The sequence below is a fragment of the Ambystoma mexicanum genome, chromosome 6q (genome assembly GCF_040938575.1).
Source record: "Ambystoma mexicanum isolate Mex_15411 chromosome 6q, UKY_AmexF1_1, whole genome shotgun sequence".
Classification (NCBI taxonomy): domain Eukaryota; kingdom Metazoa; phylum Chordata; class Amphibia; order Caudata; family Ambystomatidae; genus Ambystoma; species Ambystoma mexicanum.
In genome coordinates, this window is record NC_090937.1 from 1,645,470,516 (window position 1) to 1,645,498,329 (window position 27,814).

Genomic DNA, 27,814 nt, shown 5'->3' on the forward strand with positions numbered 1-27,814 from the left:
CTACAATAAGGCCTTCACTAAAAGAAGTAAACAATGGGTTATCAAACCAGTGTTTGAGGATATGCAATATGACTTTATTGAGAGACTTATTGTTGATGTCCTAGATAGGCACATACATGGAGTTGTGAACGAACATGTGCAGGGGACAACTGCATTGCCACCCAACATTGCCTCTGTTCCATGTCCACCTAAAGAAGAGCTCATTGAGAAATACACATCACGGCTTAAATGATTGTAATTTGATTGTCTGTTCTCTCGAGTCTCCTCATGTCGCAGGCCCATTGAATATGTGTAGCTATGTATTGTGTAAATAAAAGTGATTGCTCTGTGAGTCCTGTGAGATGGCCTTACACTGAATGTAGCTAACTAGGAATGTGTGCTCGTTCAAAGTGAAGGTCAGCTGCTTTGATTTTTTTCTCGGGTGCCGGAATGGCCCACGACTCAGTATAAGGTTCTATTGTAATTTGACCTTGACAGGCCGGGACCATCCCGAAAGACTTCTTTTTGGGGGTGTGGGGCAATAACGTAAGAAACGATAATGAATATAATTTCAGAACGAAAGCCATTTAATGTTCGTTCATTAGAAGAAATAACGTCGGCATAGAAGGACTGGTATTTCGGGGCTGCCCTACGCACAGACACAATGGAAAATGCAAATATAATGTAAGTAACTCTTTAGATGAGTTTATACCGCAATTTAATTACTATACAGCAGCTTTAAAGACGGGTTAAGTTGTACTTGTTCGTTCTATGTGGCATATTGTTTTGTACCGCGCACTATCTTGAGGAGAACCATCTCCTTTTACGGAAGCACCTCAAAACCTTCCTCTTTGCTTCTGCTTTCTCTCTCCCTCTCCCCTGCTACAACTGGTCGACTGTCTGCGACCTCGGTCCTGGACCCTTCCACTCTCCACCTGCACTGCCTCCCTGTCAACCCCTGCACTGGGGGACTGTCTAAGCATCCTACAGCCCCCCCTTGACGTATAATACCCAGTTGCACTGTCCTAGCTATGAAATAATTTCCCGACCTAATATATAAAATGAATAATTTTAATAAAGATCTGATGGTGAGACTAATTTCATTTTTTATGTTTTTAAAACAGGTACATCCTTCATTATTGTATGTGTCACGAGTACCAGACACCGGCGGATGGCTTTTATAACCGCCAGTTGCTTCTCCGCGTGAACAACGTTACCATTTTATGGGACGATCGCCAAGTACAAGTATGCCCTTACGCGGTACTAACGGCTAGATGCAACATACAGACCGTTGTGGTGGTCTAGTGCCTCGTTGTTGGAACAGCCATGCGATTATCAGTGCGACCGAAGAGCTTATTTTATCGGAAACCAACACCCTGTGTACTGCACACGAACATCGCTTGCCTCAAGACGAACTATTTTGGATCGAGAGCAAAGAAAAATGCAAATCGCAGAATATTCTCTAAACATTTGATGTCCAATAAATGTACTTTGCCAAATGGACAATCTTGCAGTTTGATTTTAAACCACAGTTTCATATTCCGAATTGTGGCGCTGTATTGTGAGATGATCTAAGACCCTGTGTACAGCAAAGGAACATCGCATGCCTCAAAACAAACTTTTTGGAACGTGAGCAAAATAAAATGCAAATCGCTGAATATTCTCTAAACATTTGATGTCAAATAAATGTACTTTACCAAATTTACAATCTTGCGGTTTGATTTAAAAGTACAGTTTCATATTCCGAATCGTGGCGCGCTGTGTTGTGAGCTAATCTGTGTTGGTTTCCGGGTTCTGTGTGGAGTCGCGTAGAAGACGCCTGGGCGCGTTTGCCTACGCAGCACAGTCACGTCACGGATAGAGGCGGGGAATATGAATGTTTTGATAAAGTCTGTTTCAGGGGCGGGGGATTTGATTTAGTGCCGCAAAAGCAGGTGAGCCAGGGCGATGGGGGGAAATGATAGGATTATCAGAAAATGGCGGCTGATTTCGAGTGCGTTAATGGGCGAAAAGTCGGGTAAGGTCCATAGGAAAGTTTTCTACGATCTACCGATTTATGCTTAAAAACACATGGCCGAACCGTAGGGACAATAAAAAAAAAGTCCCGGAACTATCCTTTAAGTTCTCTCTCATGTGGTAGATATTCCATGGAAATGGTTACATGTTATTTTGCATATATCACAGAAAGTAATGCATTTGATTGTCCGTATTAAGGCCTTTGTTGACGGTCCTTAAATTATGAATAATTTTTGCCTCTTCTTGTCGTAGTCTTTTTTTTCTCGGTTGCCCATCTAGGGTCTCATTCGATGCGTTTGACGCCGAAGAATTCTACATTGCTTGTCTTTGGAGTGTTCTTTGTTCCAGTGTTCTGCCAATGCTGTTCTTTTCTCTAGAGCTGCTAAGCTACTTATCTGTTGTCTAATTCTTACACGTAGGTCTCTTATGGTGCTGTCCACGTATATGCAAACAATTATATAAATCACATAAGTATTTTTTATAAGGTTACTCATCGTAGTGACCACCTTACTCCTAGTCCATAGTCCCCTTTCCTCCATACTTATGGGACATTCCTCCGTCCTGTGGGACAGGGCCGGAGCACTTTGTAAAAAGCATCACATTTTCCCAAAAATGTGTCCTTCATCTCTTTTTACGCGGGGTACCGCACCCGACTGTAACCCCGCCCTCCTTAGCTCCGCCCAGCGCATCGCCCATCTGTCCTTTTCTATCGCCTTTAAGCAATAACAGAGGAACCTTATTAGAGGGGACGTCGGGCAGGCGTATGGATGAAAGTGGACTATGGACTAGGAGTAAGGTGGTCACTGCGGTGAGTATCCTGATAATACTCCTATGTCCGTCCCCTTTCCTCCATACTTATGGGAGATTCCCAATTTATTTATTTATTTATTCAGATTTGTAGAGCGCATGTCAGCCCGGGGGCATCGTGGCCCTTGTTACAGTCATATCTTAGTTACACATAATACAATACAAATAATACAATATTAACAAAGAATAAATTATTTACAGTGGAAAATGTGGTATTAGCACAAAAAGGCAATGCAGTATATTTACATGGATTTGCAGGGGTCACATTATTGTGCAAGGAAAGAAGTCTTCAGTTTCCTATGAAAAATCGGGAGCGAGTTTTGTGCTCTAATGTCTGCAGGAAGAGCGTTCCAGGTCTTGGCGGCAATGTAGGGGAAGCTTAGGCCACCGGCTTTGGCTTTTTTGATGCGTGGGATGCAGAGTAGGTTGGTGTATTGCATCCTGGTGGGACGGGCGGAGGAGGGTTTGGAGATGGTCTCTGATAGATAGGACGGGGCGGAGAGAGAGAGGCATTTGTGGGTGAGGGTGAGGATTTTGAGTGTGATCCTTTCTTTAACCGGGAGCCATTGGGCTGCATGTCTGGCATGGGAGATATGCTCTCTTCTTGGGATGCTGAGAGCGGCCCGGAGAGCATTGTTCTGTGTGACTTGAGGTTTGTTTAGGTTTTTTGCTGATGTGCCCGCTAGGAGGGTATTGCAATAGTCCAGTTTGGCTCCAATGGTTGCTCTGGCTATGGAGAGGCAGTTGGGTTTGGAGAGGTAATACTTGATGGCGTTTATGAGTTTAGTGGTATGCGCAGATGAGGAGGTGATTGCGCTGACTTGTCTATTCATAGATAGAGAGGAGTCTATGTACACTCCCAGTGTCTTTACCGCTGTGGAGACGGGAATGATGGAGTTGTCAATGGAGAAGTTAGCGTATAGTATGTCCAGTTTGTCTAGGGTGCTCTGTTGACCTAATATCATGATTTCCGTCTTGTCTCCATTTAGGCAGAGGCCATTTACTGCCATCCAGGCCTGGATGATGACGTAGATGGAGTGGAGTGCCTTTGCGTCGTCGTGGTATGTACCTGTGAGGGGTAGAAGTACTTGTGTGTCGTCCGTGTAGTTCGTGTATGTGATGCAGTATGAGTCAAGTTTGTCAAAAAGAGGTTTAGTGAACAAGTTGTAAAGTGTGGGTGCAGTGCAGGAACCTTGAGGGACCCCGCAGTGGATTGTCGTAGGAGTGGCGTTGGCGATGTCCGAGAAGACTTTCATGGCTCTTCCCTCTAGGAAGGAGGTGACCCATAGAGCTAACTCTTTAGAAAGGTTGGCAGAGTGTGTGAGGTGTGAGGTGAGGGTCTTGTGGTCAACTAGATCGAAAGCGGCTGAGAGATCTAGAAGGAGTAGGAGAGCTGGCTTGCCCTTGTCCATGATTTGGGTGATCTGATTCTTTAGGTCCACTAGGGCTGTTTCTGTGCCGTGTCCTTTCCGGAAGCCTGATTGCCTCGTTCCAAGGATGGAGTGGGTTTCCAGAAAGTGCTGGATTTGGCAATGTGCGGCTTTGTCTAGTAATTTCAGGAGGAATGGCACTGTGGTTATTGGTCTGTAGTTGTTGGGTTGTAGGGGGTCGAGGGTGGTTTTTTTTAGGAGGGGGCGGCTCCAATCCTCTTTGAGACTAGCAGGGATAATCCCTGTTTTAAAAGACGCATTGATGAAAGCCGTAAAGAGCGGCGCAAAGCAATCTGCACAGTCTTTGACGAGTTTTGGTGGGCAGATGTCGCCTTTGCAGGGGGAGGGTTTGAGCTCCTTACTGAAAAAGATTTTTTAGCACAGCCTGGCCAAACTGAGCATCAGCTCTGGAGCTCAGATCCAAACAGTAGTGTATGGAGAGGCCCAACGAGCCGCTTTCACGATGGTCTCCCAGGGGACATACTTTTGAAAAGCAACCGCATCTGCTTTGTCCGGTACCAGATGTGCGTGAATCCCTTTAGGAGGTTGGGGACCTTGAACAGTGTAAGACTCCATAATACAGGCAGCAATCCATATGGAGATAGTTGCTTTGGAGGCCTGTTTACCCTGCGGATTCAGATGTTCTGTCCAGATAGAACTTAAGAGCTCTTCTAACATCCAGGCAATGCAAAACCCTTTCGGCTTCCGAAGCCGTGTTTGGGAAGAAGACGGGCAAGGAGATTGACTGATTTAGATGAAAATCCGAGACCACTTTTGGTAGGAAAGAAGGATTCGTCCTCAGGACAGCCTTATCCTTGTGGAAAACCAAGAAGGGATGCTCCACCGACAAAGCCTGGAGCTCACTCACACGTCTTGCCGAAGTCATGGCGACCAAGAAGGACACTTTCCACAAAAGGTGCTTAAGATCTACTGTAGCCATTGGTTCGAAGCGCTTATGGAACAATGCCGTAAGGACCACGTTCAGATCCCACGACGGATGCGGTTTGCGAACAAGGGGGGGGTAAAGACGTATTAGACCCGCAAAGTGCCTTTTTACCACTGGATTTGATAGTGAAAAAGAGCACTGGTCCGTGGATAAGTAGGCGGAAACAGCCAAAAGATAAATCCTGCATGAGAGGACATGAATGCCTATCTCCGCTTGATAAGAGACGAAGGACAGCACTGTGTCGATCGAAGCCACCCTGGGGTCCAATTGTTTGGCTAAGCACCAGTGGCAGAACCAAAGCCATCTGCTCCTGTATTGAGATCTCGTCGAGGGCTTCATGGCTGCCTGAATAATGCGCATGTTATCAGCAAACAGGTTGAGAAGTTCTAGAGATCTGAACTCGGGCACCATGCCGCCAAGCTGAACGATTGTGGGGAGGGGTGCCACAGCTGCCGATCTGTGTGGTGAAGCAGGTCGGGAACCAACGAAAACCTGATCGGCGCACACACCGACAGATGCTGAAGCTCTGAAAACCAGAACCTGGCCGGCCACCACAGAGCTATGAGCAGAAGAGAACAGTTCAGTGTGTTCCTCAGTTTGAAAATTGTCCGATGAATGAGAGGCAGGTGTGGAAAAACATAGGCCCTCATATTGTGCCAGGGAATCTCGAGAGCGTCCCCCAGAGAGGGGGCTCCAAGTCAGTTTCTGGAGGCAAACAGAGGAAGTGTGGCCTGTTGGCCGACGTTGCGAATAGGTCCACTTCTGGAGTGCCCCAACACTGGATGATTTGTAAAAGAACCTCCACTTTCAACTCCCACTCGTAGCTGACCATTGTTCGCCGGCTGAGGGCATCCGCAGTAACATTCAGCTGGACCAGGATGTGTACAGCCATCAGCCAGATACCATGCTGCACCGCCCATTCCCAAATCTGAATGGCAAGATCCATAAGAGGAGGGGACTTGGTACCCCCTTGCTTGTTGATGTAAAACATGGACACCACATTGTCTGTGCGGACACGGACCACTTGGTTGACAATGACCGGCCTGAACGCCTTGAGCGCCAGGAAGATCGCTAGAAGCTCCAGGTGATTTATATGAAGGAGCTTTTCTTGGGGCGACCAGAGATCGGAAACTTGAAGATCCAACTTCGTACCCCACCCCAGAGGGGAAGAGTCCATTGTGACTGTCATCAGCGGAACAGGGTCCTGAAAAGCGACACCCACCAACAGATTGCAGAGAGACGGCCACCACAAAAGGTCCACTCTCATGAAAGCTGGAATCGATATCATTTTGGAGTCCGGATCCACAGCTTGACGGCAGGAACTCTGAAGAGCCATCTGCGTCCGCCTCATCTTGAGCTGAGCAAGAGGAAGAGCCAAAACACACGAGGCCATGAGGCCCAGAAGCCTCTGGAACCACCAGGCTGACATGCTCCCCGACTGCGCAAAGACCTGACACGTGGCCACCAGATCTGCCATTCTGTCCCCGGTCAGGTATACCCTGCAGTCGATTGTATTCCAACAAAAACCCAGGAAAATCAGGTCCTGTGAGACCGCCATGGAGGATTTCCGCTAGTTCAGTGACAGCCCAAGGTGGAACAGGAGCTGGAGGAGAGACTGAAGGTTGCTCGAGGCTTTCAAAGGTCAAGGACTGCGCAGCAGGCAATCGTCCAAATACAGATACACGTGGATACCCTGAAGCCGAACAATAACTGCGATAACCGACATCATCTTCGTAAAGACACGCGGTGCCGAGCTGAGTCCAAAAGGGAGCACTCGGAACTGAAAGTGCTTCACTCCCACAGAAAAACATAGGTATCTATGATGCGTATTCCACATCAGGCTATGCATATGCGCATCCTGCAGGTCCACCACGCTGAGCCAATAACCCTTCTGCAAAGAGGACATTATCTGACAGGGCATGATCATCTTGAATTTCTCTTGGGGTAGAGAGAGGTTGAACTGGGAAAGGTCTAGAAGGGTGCGTAGGCCAGCCTGGTTGGATTTGGGCACCGTGAACAGTCGGGACTAGAAGCCCTCCCCTTGCTCCCCTAGGAGAACGGGTTCCACCGCCCTGAGATCCAGCAACTTCTGAATCGCGGCTCTGAGGGAGGGCGACCCCGACTGCTGGAAGGGAGGATTGATGGGTGGGTTAGGGGGATGAGGGAAGCGGAAGCCTGCCCGAGCAACTGACAAGACCCACTGGTCCTTGGTTGATGGTCTGCCATGCCTCCCAATGAGACACAATGCGTCCTCCCACCGGGGTCTCGTGTGAGCGCAGAGAAACTTCATTTAGCTGGTATTTCGGTGGCATCACCACCTGAACCTGAAGAGGAGGCTGAGGAATGGGAGAAAAACAGGCTGTGTTGCTGCCTTCGGCGGGAATTTCCCGATGGGGTATCAACCCTGCGGGACTTACGGTCCAGAAAATCCCTGAAACCAGAGAAAGTCCGAGCCTGTGAGGACGTTCTCTGTGCCCTGAAAGGCGGTGTCACCAGGACTGACAAAGACTTGGCGGTCTGAGTGCTATCCTTAGTTTTGGTCAGTTCAACATCCGTTGTGGAATGAAAAAGCTTGCTGTCATGATGCCTACCCCCGGGGACCAGACCAAGTCCAGCAACCCCGGAAGCAGGCATCAAGTTACCCCAAGCAAGCCCAACAACCACCGCTAGGGGCTATTTGGGTGCAGTCCTGGCACCTATGGCACCAGGCTCATAGATTAAAACTTACCTGATGCAGACCATGCTGCAAACTTACCTGATGCAGACCATGCTGCAAGAGCTCCAAGCCAAACGAGGCTTGGAAGGGACTATTTTACCTAAGGACTATTTTTTTACTCGGGTGGGGCTGGGGAGGAATACTTACCTGGGACTACTTTGGAGGCTATTTAAACCACACCCGAAGAGCAGCACACGATGCGCGTTATTCTGCATCCAGCAGCGTAACGCTCACCGTGCCTGCAAGTCTGCATCCAGTCTTCTGCCACGCCCGCCTCAAGTTTGGAGCTCCTAGAAAAAGGGAGAAAGAAGGAGAAAAGGTTAGAACAAGAGCAATACCTTTGATCCTTACCTGAATGCCCGATCCATCGCGCCTTCGAGCTGGAAGAAAGAAGTTATTTTATGCGCGTCGCCTCGCCTGCTGCAGCGCTGCGCTGAACTCACCGGCCTTCGTAGCATCTTCACATTTCACTGCATCCTCCTGCATGTTACCGCTGCACTCCGACACCTAAGGAGATGACAAGAACCAAGGGAATACACAGAGGAATACCCCCCATAGACTTACCTGATTTTACCTCCGGCGGTACTATTCTTCTTCACGGGTCGGCGCAGCTTCCACTGCATCCTAGCCGAACCCCAGCCCCTAAGGGGAAACAAAAGGACAGCAAAGTGAAACAAGGGACTAACAAGGGGAACCCTCCTCACCACAAAAGACTTACCTGATTTTACCGCTGGAGACATTATTCCCCGAGACTTCACACTTTCTCTCAGCGCCTGAATAAGGGAGAAAGCAACAGGTTACTTATGGACATAATTTTATCGAACTGTGTTGGATAATACAAATCCTTACCAGAACATTACCGGTTGCCACTAGGAACTCTTCAGTAGGTGCAACCTGCAAGGAATCGGACAAGAGTGAAAGTCAGGCATTTGAACTCTTACGAACTACATACTTACAGTAAGTCAATATTGTCCTGGAAATCACCAATTCCTTCGAGCCAGTGAAGCAACTGGTTATCTACGCGCCCCTGCGCTCAATGCAGGCTGGAGAGCTCATCTTTTCAAATCATCAGGTGAGACTATAAGAGGGAACATCCAAGGTGATCAGTGGGGAGAACAACGAGGTGGGGGGATTTACGCTCAACTCCACAGGTGGTTAATTCCCTTTCTCCACTTGCAGAAGAATATTCCTATGGGCCAAGCAAACAAATCTAGGTGGGCCAGTCCAGTCCGTCATCTCGGCCCTACGCATCACATTGGTGGAGACCACAGCAGTCCAGTCTAGATCAACGCCTCTGCGGGAGCCAGGTGAGCGTAACACTCCTTGCCATCAAAGGGCAGGTCCAAAACATTATCCTGCACCTCCTTAGAGAACTTGGTGGCGTGCAGCCAAGCCTAACGAGAGGTGTCCACGCCGAGAATGAGGCCGTGGGCCGAGGTGTCGACATGATGCGCCGCGGCCTCCAGCATGTCCTGCGCCAGGACCTTAGCATCTGACAAACCCCCCCTGAAATCCTCTAGCTTTTCGGCGAGGATGTATTCCTCAAATTCCGACAGACCTTTCCACATTTTCATATAGGCCCCAATAACACCAGTTCTGCATTCGCTTTACGTAACTGCAGCGCTGAATTAGTGAAAATCCTCCTTCCCAAAGAGTCAAGAAACTTGTCCTCTTTAGCCAGAACCTGAGTAGCCGTTGCGGAAGACGATGCAGCAGGTCTGAACTGTAAAGTGGCTGCAGCCACTACCGTGGAGGAAGGGGGCAGACACAACGCTAAATCCACCTCTTCCGAAGAATGGAGCCTATAACGCGCGTCAATCTTCCTGTTGACAGACAGTCCAGAGTGTGGTTTTTCCCAAACTTTACGGACCTCGGCCAAAACGTCCTTCTGCAAGAACAAGCTGGTACGCTCCGAAGGAGACAAGGTGAACGCCCCCGAAAGCACCCCCTCCTGCCGAGCGGGTGCCTTGGGTACTGAAACACCTAATAAACCCATCATGTCCAGCACCCTTGTCGTGAAAGGCTCTGACAGAGCAGGGCTGGTCATTGCTGTCCTGATCCTCTTATGCGTAGTCCAGCAGATCCGGTTCAGGCTGAGTTGCATCAGGCACCACAGTAGACTTGTCCAATGGGGACAACGGAGGCAAGGGAGGAAGAGTCGGGGGAGGTCCAGCCGGTAAAGGCGGCGGGATCACAGGTGCCACAGCTGGGACCGTCGGAGCAGGCGGACATATCTCCCTAAACAAGCCTCGAAAATACTCCTTCGTGGAGTCGGAATGCATTAGTCTTTGAAACTTGCCGAAGATGTCCTCAGCCGATGATTTAGGCGCGACTGGAGGAGGCCTCTCATGAGCGGAGTAATTCCAGGGACGCAATGGAGAGGGTTACCAAGAGGGCCCTTCCCCACTGGTGTCCACGTAAATCGGGGGTGCCGATGCCGTAGGAATCAAGACATTGTGCAGTAGGGGCATCCGAGCATTCCAGTCATAAACTGGACGAAAAGGATGTGCACAAGGAAAACGATGTTCACCTGAAAACCCACTCCCCACACCTAGGGCCAATTGCGTAGTTGTAAGGGAGGTATCCAAAATGGCCACCATAGTCTTGGCGGGAGCGGACGCCATTTTGTCAGCACCTAAGGAGAACTCTGACACGTGTTGAAGTGAGACAGGGGTCTCCACAGGTGGGTCAGGGTTCTTTATTTTAGCCTTGATACAAGGAACCTCAGCCGAACCAGTGCTGAAAGGCCTAGAATGTTTTTGAGACATGCTGACAGCCAGAAAAGCCTTCAACGGAAGGACCTTGGTACTGCCGGTAACTGAGGAATTACGGCCCAAGACCTCACTCCGTGCCCCCTCGACAGGTCTGGTGTCACCGCTTGAACGGGAGCGATGAGGAACACACCTCACCGACAAAACCTTAACAGGCCTCTCAGAACTGTCAGTCACCCTAGCCACCAAATGAGGGGCCTCGGACCCAAGCCCGGTATCTAAAGCCCTACCACGGGCCTCAAACTTTTGTTCGGTACTAACAGCCTCAACAGAGGCCTCAGGGCGTACCCCAGTGGTTTTACGGGAAGCTCCAACCAGGGAGACCTCGAAGCAAGCTCCAGTACCCACCGCCACAATAGAGCTGGGCCCACAAATAGCCCCCACATGATGGGCCTCAGATAATAATCCGGTGTCAATAGGCCCCTTACGGAGACCCTCGGAGAAAACGCTGGTACACTTTTTAGGCCTAGAAGGCACCTCAGGGGAAACCCCGGTAATAGAGCTCTTGATGCTCCTCCCGGGCCGGGAAGACCCCGGGAAGGGGTCCCCCAGCCCAGGTGCTCTAAAAAGTAAAGAACTCACCGGGCGTTTCTTCTTTTGTTCAATGAACGTAAGAAAATGCAATGGGGGAGCGCGCTGGAACACCTCCTCCCACCGCTCCAAACGACGTTGAAGCGCCCGGACCAAAAGGGAGTTGCAGTAAAAGCACGACCCAAACACTCTAAACAAAGATGATGGGGGTCCGCCCTAGCGAAGGGTCGCTGACAAGAAGAACAAGTAGGCAAATCTAACTGAAACAGCATAGACGGACTCGCGACTGCTAGCCGGAGCAGGAGAGGAGGACACTGGAAGTAAAAAATCTTCCGAAGATGTAAGTGCATCCAGTCCCGAACGAGTGGAGAAAAGGACTGATGGGCGATATGCTGGGCGGAGCTAAGGAGGGCCGGGGTTACGGCCACTTTCGGTACCCCGTGTAAAAAGAGAGGAAGGACACATTTTTGGAAAAATGTGATGCTTTTTACGAAGTGTTCTGGTCCCGTCCCACAGGACGGAGGAATGTACTATAACTATGGAGGAAAGGGGACGGGACGTAGGACTATACAGTTTATGAATTTCTTCACATTGATAATACGTCCCCTTGTTTGGTGGTGTGTTATTGAACATTGTTTATGGTATGTTTGCACATTTTGCAGCTAGAGCATTTATAGAATCCTAGTACTGGTTTACCAGTAATAATACTGGTTTGGCTTTCCTGTGTTGTGTTGTTCATATAGCTTGGGCTAACCATCATGCCTATTATGGGAGCTTTGGTTTAAACTATGTGAGTTTGCTCAGTAATGCGATCCTGAAGATCATGTTCTAACTTGAGTATGTGCCAGTTTTTACGAAATATTCTCCTCACAGTGTTGTCATCAGAGTATTGGGTAATTAGTCTGATAATGGGCCTCATTACAAGTACTCCGGTCCGGAATTAACACTGCCGGTAAAACCATACCGGCACCGTTTCCATGTCCGCCCAATCATGACCCGCGGCCCCGGTAATAGCACCACCGTAAACCGCCACCGCGGAAATAGGGGTCCGGTTAAGTCCGTCTGCACGGAAACCCCTCCGTTACCGTCAACACGAAACACTGTGAGCATCACAACTAGCGCGGACACGGAAATACCGGCAAAAAAATGGCGTAAATACCGTGATCACGGTGGCGGAACCACCGCCACCACGAACATGGCGTTATACACTGCCTGCTGAACTGAATCAGGGCACAGGTGCACCAAATCAGCCCAGCTGGACCTAGCAGGCCACTGGGAGCCTACAAAAGGGCCACACCCAGCCCAACACAACACAGAACCATGCAGGCAGCAGGTCTAGTAGCACTGGGACTGGGCCTACTCAACCAACAGGCAGCACTGCACATGGTGGCAGTAATGGCGCAGAGGAGGAGGCGTAGGCGGAGAAGGCGCAGGCGGCAACCAGCCAACCCTGCAGCTATGGCAAACCCCATTGCCCAGCCAGCCCGACCCCGCCGCCAGCCAGCAATACCACACATCAGGGCCTCACCCTGGAACCTCACCCCAGGACAGATCCACACACTATACCGGCTGGACCGTGCAACAATCCTGCACATCACCGCCATGATTGAGGACAACATCAGCAGCCTAATTGACACCCCCACCGCCATCCCCCCCCTCTTGAAGGTTGTCTCAGTACTGCATTTCCTTGGCACTGGCACCTATCAACACACGGTTGGTGAGCTGCACGGCATATCACAACCCTGTTTCTCCAAAATCCTGGTACAGGTACTGGATGCCCTGTTGCGCCATGTGTCGGAACACATAGCCCTACCCCGCACCCTCCCCAAGGTCATTGCCACCAGGTTGGCCTTCCATGCCATAGCAGGCATGCCAAATTGCATAGGCGCAGTTGACTGCACCCACGTTGAGCTGACTGTGCCACGTGCAATTGAGGCGGTGTTCCGCAATAGGAAACAGTATCACTCTTTGAATGTCCAGATGGTTTGTGATGCCATGCAATTGATGACACACTGCTGCGCACGTTTCCCATGCTCATCACATGACTCAATGGTACTGCGGAATTCCACGTTGCCACGGTACATGGAACGCTATGCCGGACAAAGCACATGGCTATTGGGTGAGTACAGCTGACGATGCTACAACCCTGTCGGAGTGGTGTGTGTGTGTCTAGGCCAATGAGCATTGTGATTGTGCCGCTGTGACCGCACATGCATCACCCCCCTTCCATCTACCAAATACACAGCGGATGCCAAACATCATGAAGGAAGACATGACAGGGCACCACAATGTGCCCGTGCACACGCTGGCACAGCCAATCCCGTCACTGTCCCATGAACCCTGTGCCACTGCAGACACCCACCCTCAATTGAAACACTGCCTCAAAAGGCACGAGAGGCCCGTAAATGAGACGACGTGTATTTACTACTTCCGTACAGTGGAGTCACTCTGCCATGTGTGGACAGCACTGCACTGTGACATGCACACAATCAAATGTCACCCGCAGGGCACAGTAAACATGCAAGTTAATGTGTAGGCCCATATCCAGTCAGCGACATACATCGTGATGCCCAAGACATACCTCCATACACTGCATGGTACATATGCATGAATGAATGATGATACAAGAATGCACAGCAGCAGATGAGGACATGATGCCACAAACACTGACATGTTCCCCCATCTACATCCCATTGATTGAGAGGACATTTGGACTGCTGAAAGCCCGTTTCCACTGTCTGAGCAGATCTAGCGGATCACTGCTGTACAGCCCAGTGAAGACGGGTAAAATCACGCTCGTATGTGCCATGCTGCACAATATATGCCTGCGTAGGTACATCCCAATGCCACCAGACGCAGATGAGGAAGATAGGTATGGGGATAGGGATGGAGATGGGGATGGAGATGGGGATGGGATGGCACCACCTCCCCCTGTGGGTCCACATGATGGCCAGAGAGCATGGGATGCCCTGATTCGCATTTACTTTTGAGTCCCAGCACATTCACAGAAATACACGAACATGGTGACGACAATGAATTAATAGTTGCACTGCAAAATAAATGATCAATGTCCACACATGTATGTCTTGATTCGAAATGGTGATGTATTGATGTAATAACAACAGGGAAGGAGGTGCATTGGTTAGGGAAGCTGTACACCCGGGGCTACCCACCACCCAAACGTGCCCACCCCCACCCACACCCCATTGTTCAAACCCCAAAACTACCTACCCCACCACCCAAACGTGCCCACCCCCACCCAGACCCCATTGTTCAAACCCCCAAAACTACCTACCCCACCACCCAAACGTGCCCACCCCTCTCACACCCTTGTAGTCCACATGTGTCCTGCACTGCCCCACACACATGCCATCACTTCCGTGTGCGCTTCTGTGCCTGTGCAACCTTGCCCGAGGGACCCGTCAGCCTACTTGAGCGCCTCCTTGGACTGGCAATAGTGGAGCTGGATGGGGTGGTTGTGTTTGATTGGGCAGAATCTGGGATTGAAGGCATCCGTGCCAGATTTGCCTGTTGGCCAACCAACATGGCCTCTACAAGCCTGGAGGTGTGGTTGTTGCCCTCCCGCACATGGCAAGCAAGGGTTACTATAGTGCTCGCAAAGCGTCCGATGGACCTCGACAGGCGACGCACTGAGGCGCTGTAGCTCTCTCTCTGCAGCCTGGATTCCTCTAGCTGCCTCTCCACCAGCTGGGTGAGGGTAGCCTGCTGGTCCTGCATCCGCTGCATGCGGGCATTCAGTTCGGCCATGGATGGGGTGGGCGACCTCATGGGACTCCCCAGTGATGTGGGGCTGAACCCCAGCTCAGAGAAGGAGCCCAGGTCTTCCAATGTGGGCATCTCCCCCAGTGGCCCCGTTTCCGAGTGCTCTTGCGGGGCACTGTTATCACTGCAGGCCACCCCCTCTGCAGTGCTGCTGCCTTCGGTGTTGTGTTGGGTGGCCATGATAGGTTGCCGTGGCACCTGTCTAGACTCAGCCAGTGTGGAGACGGTGGCGATGTTGGTGGTGGTGGTGGGCCGCACATCTGTAGTGGCCTGTAATGTGGCCAGAGGTGCAGAACTGCCGGCAGCATCCTCCTGTGTGGTGGCGGTGGCTAGTGTACTTGCTGATGCAGATTGGCTGGCCTGTTGTGCAGTATCACTGTCACTTGAAACGGCTGTGGGGACACAAAGGGCATGCAATTAGTGTTGTTGTGGTGGCAGATGGGTGCATCACATGCGTCATTAAGATTGTACATTGAATAGTGTTAGTCACATGCATCTGATTGCTGGTGTATGCATTCTGTGATATTGGTTGCCATACGGATCATGATGGGTCCTTTGGCCCACACATGCACTGCCTGGGGGGGGGTTGTTAATGGGTCCTTTGGCCCACACATGCACTGCCTGGGGGGGGTTGTTAATGGGTCCTTTGGCCCACACATGCACTGCCTGGGGAGGGGGGGGTTGTTAATGGGTCCTTTGGTCCAGTACTCACAACTGCATATTTACATGTGGCATTCATGTTTGGGCACTTACCGGCATCTGCAGGTGGGCTCACTCCTGCCTCAGCCTCCCCGATCCCATGGATTCCCTCTAGGTGGAGGACGCTGCTGCAACGCTCCTCCCATGCTTGCAGCCTCAGTGGGGAGGGGGGTCCTCCGCCTGTCCCACTGCTGCGTTGGCGGTGCGTGGAAATGAGGTTGCGTACCCTCAGCCTCAGGTCGTCCCACCGCTTGTGGCAGTCCTTCACGCTCCTCACTGCCACGCCCACAGTGGTGTACTTGCGTGCAGCTTCGGCCCACACCTCCTTCCTCCGCTGCTGTGTGGCACGCCGTTGGTCGGCGCTGAACAGCATCTCCGCATTGTCCACAATGTGCTCCACCAAGATGGTTAGCTCCGCCTCGCTGAAGCGCTGTTTGCGCTGCCTCTGAGCAGGAATGCTGGCAGACATGCTGGTGGTCCCTTTTGGCTTCTCGGAGTTAGGATTGTGCTTGTGCTGGCTCTGGATGGCAATGGATTGTGCTTTTATATGATGGCCGCCTCTCTGTTTCCTGTTTTGGCGATCATGGTATTTAAGGTTCCGTGTCCGTGGCGGCAGAGGCGGAAACGGGTTTTGCGCCACTTGTGGCTGCGATATTTCCATTTACGTGGGGTTTTCCGTGACGGCGGTAACAACGTTTCCGAGTCCGTGTGGTGCGCGCGACCGACAGCGTGTAATCGGACGGTTTTTCTGCAACCTTGCGGACATGGAAACGTTTTTACCGCCGTCACGGATTTTGCACGGTCCCGGACTGGCAGGTTGTAATGAGGCCCAATGTCCTTTTTAAATACCTTACATGGGTGTCAAGAGTTCTGCTATATTCCGTGTTGTTACTTTATCTTTAGCTTTGGTGACACATTGCTTAGAGTATCCCCTGCTGAGAAATCTATTTTCAATAGTTTCACATTCTTTCCTGTATGTTGTATCTGTACTACAATTTCTCCTAGCTCTATTAAATTCCCATGTGGGTATGTTATTGGTGGTGTTTCTCAGGTGTGAACTGTCTACGTATAGTGTTGCATTAGCCTCCCTCATTTTGCGAAACGTTCTAGTTTGGATCTTTCCTTCTTTGCTATAGATGCATAGGGCCAGGTTTTTAATTGTATCTACACTTTTCTCTAGTGTGAAAGTTAATCCAAACTTGTTAGTGTTAAGAAATTCCCAGTATTCATCAAATTGTATAGCATTACCTTTCCATATAATGACAACATCATCGAGATACCTAAGCCATTTCACAACAAATGTGGATAGGTTACGATGTATTGTTGCATATTTTGTTCGATTTCTCCCACAAACAAATTGGCCAGCAATTGAGCAAAACTGGTCCCCACCGCTATCCCTTTTGTTTGTTGGTACAGTTTATTATTAAATATGAACACATTGCTTTTCAATACAAATGCTAGTAACGCTTTTAACATTTCTATATATAGGAAGTAAGATACTGATAAGTTTTGGAATGTGTAATCGATATTGTCCATTAAAGGTTTGTGGTCAAATGAAGTATATAGTGCTTTAACATCCATAGTATCTAGAATGTCTTTTTCTTCCCATATTGCGTTTTTGAGGTAAAGTATGTACATAGTGTCTCTAGCGTCCAATTTATACACCTCCGGTCTTGGTACATAAGAAAGCCCTTTCATCATCATTAATCATTTGTTTACCATGCCATTTAATAATCAAGTTATTCATTTAATTGCTAACACTAGCAATTAATTGTCTGTTAGTTTCTTTGTAAAATCCAGGGGTGTTCAAGTGTTCCTCAGCCATCTTGATATAATCCTTTTAATTTAGAACCACAATGTTGCCTCCGGTGTCGGCTTCCTTGATTATTATGTCCTGAAAGGATGTAATGTTATTCAATGCTGCCTTTTCTCTGGGATTGAGATTCCTTATGACCCTGTTACTATTAGGTTGTTCGTTATCCATCTTTTTTGTGTCCGTAATGACTGACTTGTAAAAGGCATCAATACAGTCTTCCTGTGGTATGATCGGTTTACATTTAGATTTCAGTTTAATGTTACTTTCTATTAGTGTGTTGGTATGTATGCCTAGGTGGTCAATTAGGTCCTCCCTAGGTAGTTTGATGTTGTCATCCATAGAGAGTAGTATCTGTGTCTCTGTGATGTTTCCAATACTTAGAGAGCTTATGATTGGATCAGGTTTCCTTTTTATCCTGTTTCGATCTAGGGTCTGAAAGAACTTTTTAAGTTTGACCTTTCTGATAAACTTGAATGTGTCCACTTGTAAATTGGTGTAGTCTAGTTTATTGTGGTCGTGTCTTCCCTGCTTCATCGTTTGTGTGCACAGGAGTTATATCGTCATCCACCTTCGAGCAGACAGCAGGGATATTGGCATTCTAATGCGTGCTCTCTCCTTGTGCATTTTCAATTCTTGCAAGAAGCGCCATCTGCATGCATCCGATTGCAAAGTTTTTACAGAATTTGAACTGCATACTGCAGCATTTCTAGAGAACCGTTATTACAGTGTACATGACTGCAAGTGGCTGGACTCAAGGTCCCCCGAGAATTTTCTACAAAGAGAGCTGGTAAAGCCGATAAACGGATTTCTTTTGGCACAAGATTCTCTACTGTTGACCCCTGCGCATTAGTAGCCTGCCCTGCACCAACTATTGTGGTTTTCTGGTCAAAGTTATTTATTTCTTTTCGTAAGGAATAACATGGTTCCAAAAGGGAATTTTTGCTGTCCATAATGGTGGACGAGGAATGCTTTGTAACATTAATCACTTTGCATTCCCCAGGCAGTGTAGCTAGCCCATAGTTATTTGGTTCAGCCTCAAAATAATCTGTAATCTCCTCCTCCTTTGAATCCATTTTGCTGAGTTTCAGTCTTAGTGGCGTCTGTTTTAGAGCGAGGGGCTGTCACCTCGCTTGCTGTCGGGTGCAGATTGTATATACTAGCTTTGTTCTTCCTGCAAGGGGGCATGGCAAGCAATGCACAGACGAGGCACGACCGGTATAGCACTTGCGCACAGACGTTTGGCAGATGAAAGACGCATCAAAAACAGCCACAGAATAAAGCATTTAAGAAAGTTCAGTAATATCAATTCCAGTCACTGTTTTTTTCTGCAGCCGACCACCGCCTCAGGCCTCTATCCCACAGGCACTGATGGTTGTGATGGGAGCTGTCCCTGGAATGTGTGAGGTAATGCGGCATGTGAGGGGTCTGGGAGCTCTGGGTTTGGTGGTTGGGAAGGGACTTCAGGGTGGGAGCTGGGACATGGAAGTATGTGGAAGCCTGCTCTCCTGTTTAACTTGTACCTTTGACGTGTAACAAATAAAAGTACATTCCTATTTTGTACTTACCTTTTCCCCCGCCTGGTTCCTGCATCCTGGGTGTCCATCCAGTGGTCCTGAATACTACATTTTGGCGACGAGGATGGGATGCTGAAAAGGAGCCCAGGAGTAAATGCTCAGCACCGTTGATGGAGGCCTGTCCTGCTGTTGGAGGAGTGTGCCAGAGTAAACTGCAGGAGGCCATAAAATGGAGTAGAACCGGTTAGTAGGAGTGGTTAAATAATAATTATTTTACCTTCTAGGTTTTTGAGGGTCACCTGAACATGGGAGTAGCTAACCTGTGTTTAGGTGGCAAGAAGAGTTACACGCTAGGTGGGTTCCCCGTGTTTGTGTTTCTAGTGTGCTGCTTCCCTGCAGTGACATTTTGTTTAGTGTGTTCTTTGTTTGGTTAGTCTCTTTTCTGTCTTTTCATGCTTTTATGTGTTTCCAAGGAAGATGTGAGTGTGTTGGTTGAGGTTGATCTGGTGTGAATGTTGTTGGCTTTGTGGTGTTCTCAGGACTGGTTTTGTAGCTGGTGTGTGATAGGGTTTTGGTTTGGCCTCGTGGGTTGCTCTGTTTTGTTGAGCGAGGTTGTGCCCAGCAGTGGCAGTGCTGGTTTTGGGGTGTGGCAAATCCTGGCGGAAGGAGGAACGGCTTTATGATGGTTGTGAGTGTAAGTTAGGTCTCTGCTCATTGCTAACAGGTGTTGCCCTTGTGTGGGTAGGTAGTGCTTGGGTGCGGCAGGCCTGAGGCCCTAGCATGGCAGGCTGGAGCAGGATGACCCATGAATTGTTTCACGTGTAAGTTTCCCTGTTGCACTTTGTTGGTATGTTTAGTGTTAGTTCTGAGTGGTTGTTTGACATAGTGGCTTGCTTTGTTGGGTAGGTGGTTCTTAAGAGGGGAAGGTGTGTGGTATCATGAATGCTCTGATGGTTATGATGTGAGCTGTCCCTGGAATGTGTGAGGTAATGCGGAATGCAAGGGGTCTCAGAGTTTCGGTTTGGCGGTTTGGATGGGCCTTGAGGATGGTAGCTGGGACATTTAAGTATGTGGAAGTCTGCTCTACTGTTTAACTTTACCGTTGACCTGTAACAAATAAGTACATTCCTATTTTGTACTTACCTTTGCCCCGCCTGGTTCCTGCTTTCTTTGCTGTCCATCCTGTGGTCCTGAATACTACACAAGGTGAGGAATGCAGATTATTACGGCCAAAGGAGTCAAAAGCAGAACAAAAACACAGAGCTCCTTGTAAAGATTGGGTTCTGCCATAGATGACTCTGACATCTTCTGAAGTACTAGTTACTTTTTTAATTAAGTTCTAGTACATTATATCAAGTACATCAAGTCAGGTACACTTAAGCTAAGGGCAACATGCACCGGCATCCTCTCTCAGGGGTCTACATCTTCTCTCAGGCTGCATTCTCTGTCACTCACTCCAACATTCCAAGCATTCAACTCAGAAGTCGTGTAGCTGCCGGACTGATTTCACACACTTCCAACAAACTCCTCAAACATGCGCCTACAATACAAAGCAGGTGCTCTCCCAGTGTAATTTTCACTCGCCATTTGCAAGTGGCGAATGGAAATTGTGCGCCCTAAGAAAAGAGCATGGAAGATGATGTTATCAAGGGTTAAATTGTGTCCAGGATCATGGGTTCGGAATAAAGGAATTATGCAGATTATCCAAGGGAAGTCTAAACTTTCTGATCCCAAAAGAGTGGTCGAGGTTCTGTCTAATGCTGCGAGGTTAGAGGATGGGTCCACATGGAATATGGACAAAGACGTGGTGGCGGGAAGGGAAGGGTCAGAAACCTGCTGATTCGGCTGGTGGATGAGAAGATGTGAAGGGAATGAATAGTAAAGAAAATTTGAGTGGGTTCCGTGAGAATGTTGAGGTCTGGGAGGAGATCTGTGATGACGTAATGGATGTTGTAAGGCCAGGACGGATAAGGAGTAGTCCGGTGTGATTCAAAGACTACGTCAAAACGTAGTCAGAAAGGCAGTATGTATGCAAAGAAAATAAGAATGTACATACGTTTCAAGTTACTAGACAAGAAGGTATATAGGTTTTGGGTTAATGAAGTTGGCATTAATTTGCGAATTGTGTTCATTATTGTTTGTACGGATGAGGACTGTGTGGTATCTTGTCTAGAGCTTGGAAGCTTTGGAGGTACGTGGCCAGATATGGAAGAGGGAAGGAGCATTGCTCACAGGCTGTGGGATCACTTTCTCTTGATAAAGACTTACCTCGTTCATTCAGCAGCTGTGTCTCGAACACTCACATGAAGTCCATAAATAATCAGAGAGTGTCTGAACACCAAATCACCTTCATAGAACAACACTAAATTGCAGTGCTCGGCTATCAACCACATTTTAGAGAACCATTTCAGCTTAATCTGATGGATTAGTTTCCGTTTAATTTGTTATCAGGTTTATATTAAAACAATATAGAACATGTCAACCTCTGCTTTTGTTATAGACTATCAATCCTTTCAAAATAACAGTTCTATACAACTGTACTCATAATATACATTTCCTCTCATATAAAATAGTTTCATTTAACAATAATGTGCGCTTTCCAATGAGTCTCTGGCAAATCAAAATGATCTATTGACTCCACATTTCACCAACACAGTCAATCGTGCTTCTCTAGCCCTGTTGCCACTATTTTGAGTAGCACAACACAGAATTTAAAAAAACAAGTTCCTGATTCTAAGACATGGTAACACGTATAAATAACACTGTATACCCCAATCACGCTGTAATTCATTTATATTATATTTAGGTTTCTCCATTAAAAGTCACCAGTCTGCCTCTTTCGCCGGTTGGACAGTTTTCTCTATAGGTGGGAAAGCCAGAGATGTCATAGATAGGGCCGAGCCAGAGTGGTGCCCGAGGCCCTGGCCTGGCTCTTAGATCCAAACAAGAGCTGAGCCAGATACCAGCAATGGATCAAAGTGCCAATTGTTCTCGCCGCCTAATTCCTGGCAGGATGCTTAGTTTTATAAGCGGCATGTCCGGATTGACACATCTGTATCTCCCTCAATGTCAGGGAGAAGCAGTAAGAGTTTGGGGTCCCATCAGAGCAGCAAGAGGTATGGAGAAGGGCAGGGGTGGGTGGTGGTTGGGTGTTATATGAGGGTAGTGCACTGGGCACAGGGAGGTGGACTGGAGGGAATGACTGGGTCCTACCATGAGATCATGGGTTGTGGGCGTGTCCTCCCCGTGCAAGCAGAGATCGGCGGAGGGCAGGGGAATGAGACTTCATTCCCTGCAGCACCAAAACTATGCCTGGGAATGAATACATATCGGAACAGAATTCCTCTTGAGCTTCCATGGAGCGCATTAGCAACGAGGTGTGAAAAGCAAGGGCATGGCAGGTCCCTTTTTATATGTAGAGTAGTCCCGGAGTTAGGGTGGGAAAATAGTTATTCAATGAGGCCGGCAGGTCACAGCAGGACTCCTGCTCCTACACCACTGTTCACAGGCAAGCGAGGAGGGGACTCGACAAGCGTCCAACTGCAGCCCTCAGAGGAACATGAATACCTTCTGCGAGGAGCGGGACATCAGGAGGTGCCTCCAGGCGAAAGTAAACTTTTTTATTTTAGATAGTGAAGGTGAGGGGAAGATTGCACCAACCCGGTGGGAGGTGGAGAGGGGGCCTTGGCTAGAGACCCCGGCTCAATTGACTCAATGCTAGGGTCAGGCTGGGTTAAGGCACACAGCTCGGACTGGCTCTCCCACCTCTAGTTTTCTCCAGAGGGTTTAGAAGTGAACTTTAATCGAAGGCATATGAGTGCCAACGGTGAATCGGAGTTGGAAGCGCCTTCAACAGATCAAGCCAAGTTAAAAGGAATTATTTGTGGGATCCTCCCATTCTTCTAATGTCCAGGAAGATGCATCATAAGGATTTCTGCTGAGGCTTGACGTGCGATTGGGTTCCAATTTTATGATTGTTAACTATAGTCCAACTGGAAAAACGGAGGCATAATGCTCCCTTACAGGAATATCTAGGGGAAGCTGGGAACTATTTAGCTCCTTCTTCTAGCTCTGGACAGCCTGGGTAGCTTGAAAACAACCCCTACCAGGAACTACTTTTGTTTCCCGAGGCCACCTGGTGCCATACAAACATACCTATCTGACATTAACTTTCTGTGTTTGGGAATGTCTATAAAGAAGCATTAGAGACATCTAGGGTTGCATATAATGGACAAACAGTTCAAGTTTGCATCTTACATAAACGTGTTGCCGCGCGCTATGCTAGCTCCTGCTTCGCTAGTGGTAGCGCCTTACTGCTAGGTGATGCCCAATACCCAGGAGCTAGTTGAAGCTGCTGCTCATGAAACCTTCATTTTGACCCCCTGATTTAGTATTCATTTTGGTGTGGAATAGTTGCTCTAAACTATGTCATTACTGAATCCTAGAGTTGTGGGCAATGCTGTATAGGATTAATGATGGTATCGTCATGTAATTCTCTTAAGGCTTTCTCCATCTCTCCTCGGGTTCTACACAAGTCAGTCTGCAGCTCATATTTCTGTTAAAACTTTGCCAACATGTTCTAGTCGTTTTTTCGATTGTCCATATTCTTTTTTCCTCTTTTTCTACATGTTGCCAATTATGCTCAATTCAAACCAACAAAAACACTCAACAAAAACATGACCTTGAATTAGCGCACAAAGCTCGAAACACGTGCTGGTTGTGTTACAGAAAATTGCCATATAGCACACGACAATTTGAAATTCTTGCCTTAATTTGTGCATACCCTCCTATATCTAGGGAAAGACGCATTATATAAACAAGGATCTGACTTGAGTGCATGTAAATACCCCCATACGTGTTCTTTACTCAGGGCAGACAAGAGCCTTGCATTTGGATCGAACACGCACGTTTGATGGCAACTCTAACCACGTCCCACACAAACTCAAACCAAATCAGGGCAGCGCTGCAGAGCTTGTTCTTACTCTTGCCAAACACCCAGGCGTAACTTCTTCCAGGTCATGAAAAGACGACCTTTCACTTCAGTAGCCTGTTGGTCAGTGGAAGGCATCATACGGTGGTCGGTCAAAATACCGAAAATAAAATCTCGAACTGCAAAAATCTCGAATACAAAATCTCGAAAAAAAAAATATCGAATTATTTATTTATTAATTTATATGTGTTCTTGGGGTCAGGTAAGTAAAAAAAAGGGTTAAAATAAAAAAAAATAGAAAAAAAGGGGGGTTGGGGGGGAACCCCCCCATTTCGAGAAAAAAACGTCATAAAAAAAATTTGATATTTTTTTTTTCGGCCTTTTGTTTTCGAGATTTCTGTTTTCGAGATTTTTGATTTCGGTATTATAACTATAAACCGCATCATACACTACAGGAATCTCTGTTTGACCTCATGGTCACATGTTTCAATCCCTGCAGGTCCTCTCAACCCTTCATTCTTCTGTGGTCGATGAAATTACTAACATTGGCTAACAAACATCTGTTTTTAGCTATAGTGCCACGATGTCCTCTGCAAGTGTATGTGGGCCCTAAATAACTAAGAGCGAAATTACTCTAGAGTTGAAAAGATTAAAAACAGGGTAGGAATGATCCGGCCTGAGGCACTTAAACAGAGCGTGTAAAGGTCTATAATAGAAAAAACAAAGGGTGGTGGGAAAATGCTTCTAAAAAGGCACAAATGGCCCCCACTTTGTCCTGTAACATTGAAAAACAAGACTGATGCCGGTGCGGGGGCTGCATTGTGTATGATCATGCACCCATCCATTTTGTAATTCAATGCAGCACAATGATCAGGTCTAGTCCCCATCTCAGGAACAACTCCTGATCATGTATGGCGGAAAGGGGACAGGACGTAGAAGAACATGCTAAGGTATACAAATACTCAAGGTGCAGTGAATTGCAACTTATGACTTCTCCTCATATGACCTCATAATCAAGTGTTTTATTGCCCCTTCTCCTGGTTCTAAGTGACCCGCCTGTGGGTGAAACAGCAGTGGTGGGGATCCTAGCTTTGTGGGTATCAGATTACACGCTGCCCGCTGGAAGAAAACAGTATGTTTTGACCAGTTGTCAATGGACAGCCAGTATGTGTAACTGGGGCTAACGTATCACCATCCTACACAGCATGAGTCGCCTGGTGCACCTTGAAGGATAATGTGTCATCAAAGCTCTCTCCACATTCCCCACAGATCAAATGGCACATTTCTGTCTCTGTTAGCTGTTGTGCAGTGATTTCAGGCTGTTGGATCAAGTCACCACATAACGCTTTCTCTTGCGCATGTCCTTGCTGATGTTCGATAAGGTCTGACTTCTGGCTAAAAGGTGTTCCACATTCGACACACTTATATCGATTCTCCGCTACATGCATTTCCAGATGTTCCACCAAGTCTTTCTTCTGCAGAAACCTCTCTCCACAGTGATTGCAGTCAGACTCATTAACTTCCACATGGCGTCTGCCTTTTACGTGCTTTTGCTGATGTTTCATTAGGAGTGAGCAGCGGCTGAAACTCTTCTCACATTCACTGCATGGGTACCATTTCTCTTTCGCGTGGTTGTGAAGATGTTTATCTAGACGGGACTGCCACCTGAAACTCTGCCCACATTCGTCACACGAATAGGGCCTTTCGTTCATGTGTATTTCTAGATGTTTTCTGAGGTCTATTTTCCTACTGAACCCCTGCCCGCATTCCGTGCAGCATGTATACGGCATCTCAATCTTGTGTATTCGAAGGTGTTCCCAAAGGCTTCTCTTCTGCTTGAAGCTCTTCCCGCATTCATTACAAGGATACCTCGTCTCATGTATGTGTATATCAAGGTGCTCCTGGAGGCTTCGCTTACCTGTAAAGCTCCTTCCGCATTCATTACATCTAAATCTACCTCTAAGTGTTGTTCCCCCTGTGTGCATTTGCTGATGTGTTACCAGGAGCGAGCATGTTCTAAAGCTCTCCCCACACTCACTACAAGGATACAACGTCTCTCTCCTGTGATTTCGCATATGATTGACCAAGTGTGATTGCCGCAGGATCCTCCACCCACAAACGGAGCATTTAACTGACTTCTCAGTCCCATGCGTTTGACAGGGTCCGTCAAGGTCTGATTTCAGCCTGAATGGTTCACCACATTGATTGTCCTTGGGCGGGTCAACTTCTGCATGTCTTGACTGGACCGGGACTGTAGCAACTTGCATGCGAGTAAAGGATGCCTGTACAGGGTGGATTACATGGTGCGACGTAAAGGATGACGGGTCACTGTAACACTCTCCACTTTCCCTGAGCAGAGGTGTGGCTACTTCTGTCTGCTGGAGGAACTCCTCACCACATAACGCTTTCTCTTGGGCATGTCCTTGCTGATGTTCGATAAGGTCTGACTTCTGGCTAAAAGGTGTTCCACATTCGACACACTTATATCGATTCTCCGCTACATGCATTTCCAGATGTTCCACCAAGTCTTTCTTCTGCAGAAACCTCTCTCCACAGTGATTGCAGTCAGACTCATTAACCTCCACATGGCGTCTGCCTTTTACGTGCTTTTGCTGATGTTTCATTAGGAGTGAGCAGCGGCTGAAACTCTTCTCACATTCACTGCATGGGTACCATTTCTCTTTCGCGTGGTTGTGAAGATGTTTATCTAGACGGGACTGCCACCTGAAACTCTGCCCACATTCTTCACACGAATAGGGCCTTTCGTTCATGTGTATTTCTAGATGTTTTCTGAGGTCTATTTTCCTACTGAACCCCTGCCCGCATTCCGTGCAGTCATGTGTGCTATCTCCCATGTGCGATAATTTATGAAGTTTAGTTTTCCATTCCAGAGATGCAGCTGGACCTTTTCTGGCATGTGCTCTCAGAGGCATATTCAGGGAAGAACTTGTGCTGATGCCAAAAGCTGTACCTTCTGTGTAGTTTTCATGAGGCTCGGGGAAGGTTAACAGTTTTTCTTTACCACGTCTGTGTGACCTGTTCTGGCTCTGGCTAATTGCTGCTAATGCCTCAGGCATTTTCATGGGTTCTGTTTAATATAAAAGAAAGAACAAATCATTATGATTATTTTCTTACTGGGATTCAATACACCTCATATACAGACTCACACGTTTGTGAAGATGTTGTGTCACATAAAAACAGTAAACATGACATGCCGGTCTGCATCGCTCCAAGGGAGGTGATGTGCCGTAGGGGTTAATATGCTTGCTCCTTTGCGCTTTGTTTGCAACAATGCTGCTCTAACAAGCCAGGCCATAAAGCTGTTTCCCCTAAATGTTCAGGGAGTAAAACTACTCCCTATGTCATCAACGTGCGTTCCCAAAGTTTTTATGCCAAGCCACACATGTTGTAAACTGGCACGTGTATGACTGGATGGTTGCTGAGATGGAAAGCAGAACCAACTACCTAAATCACCACAGATGTACATTCTAATTACACAGTCATACCTGATATCTTGTGTCTGGAGACTTTACAGCCTGTTGAAGGCTTATACCCAATCACCCGTGGTCAGGGCTCCCCTAGAATAGTTATTATTCACCGAGCATCAGATGGCCCTGAAGCTGTGTGATTAAAATGAGTGTATGGATCCTCAAGCCAAAATAAAGACTCAAATTTGGGGGTCATTACAGGTTTTCCGGTCCAGTAATAAAGTGCCGGTAATAACATATCAGCATTTTTACCGGAACGGCAAACTATAACTTGCCGGTAGGTGTGGCGGATTTACCTCCAGCTAAGGGCGGGAGGTAAATCTGACCCCTACTTGCAAAATAATTCTGTATTAGTGGCACAGTAATACCATTGCCATAATTGCAGCAA

The 27,814-nt window shown here is 47.9% G+C and overlaps 1 protein-coding gene across 1 annotated transcript in view; it reads right to left on the bottom strand.

The window, feature by feature from the left end:
* Positions 1-21,413: 21,413 nt before the first annotated feature.
* LOC138516964 (zinc finger protein 271-like) overlaps positions 21,414-27,814 on the bottom strand; it is a 108,397-nt gene continuing 101,996 nt past the window's right edge. Inside the window, exon 3 of the mRNA XM_069632444.1 lies at positions 21,414-27,026. Within this exon, the coding sequence (XP_069488545.1) occupies positions 25,135-27,026 (1,892 nt within the window). The 3' untranslated portion in view covers positions 21,414-25,134. The remainder of the gene's footprint in view (positions 27,027-27,814) is intronic.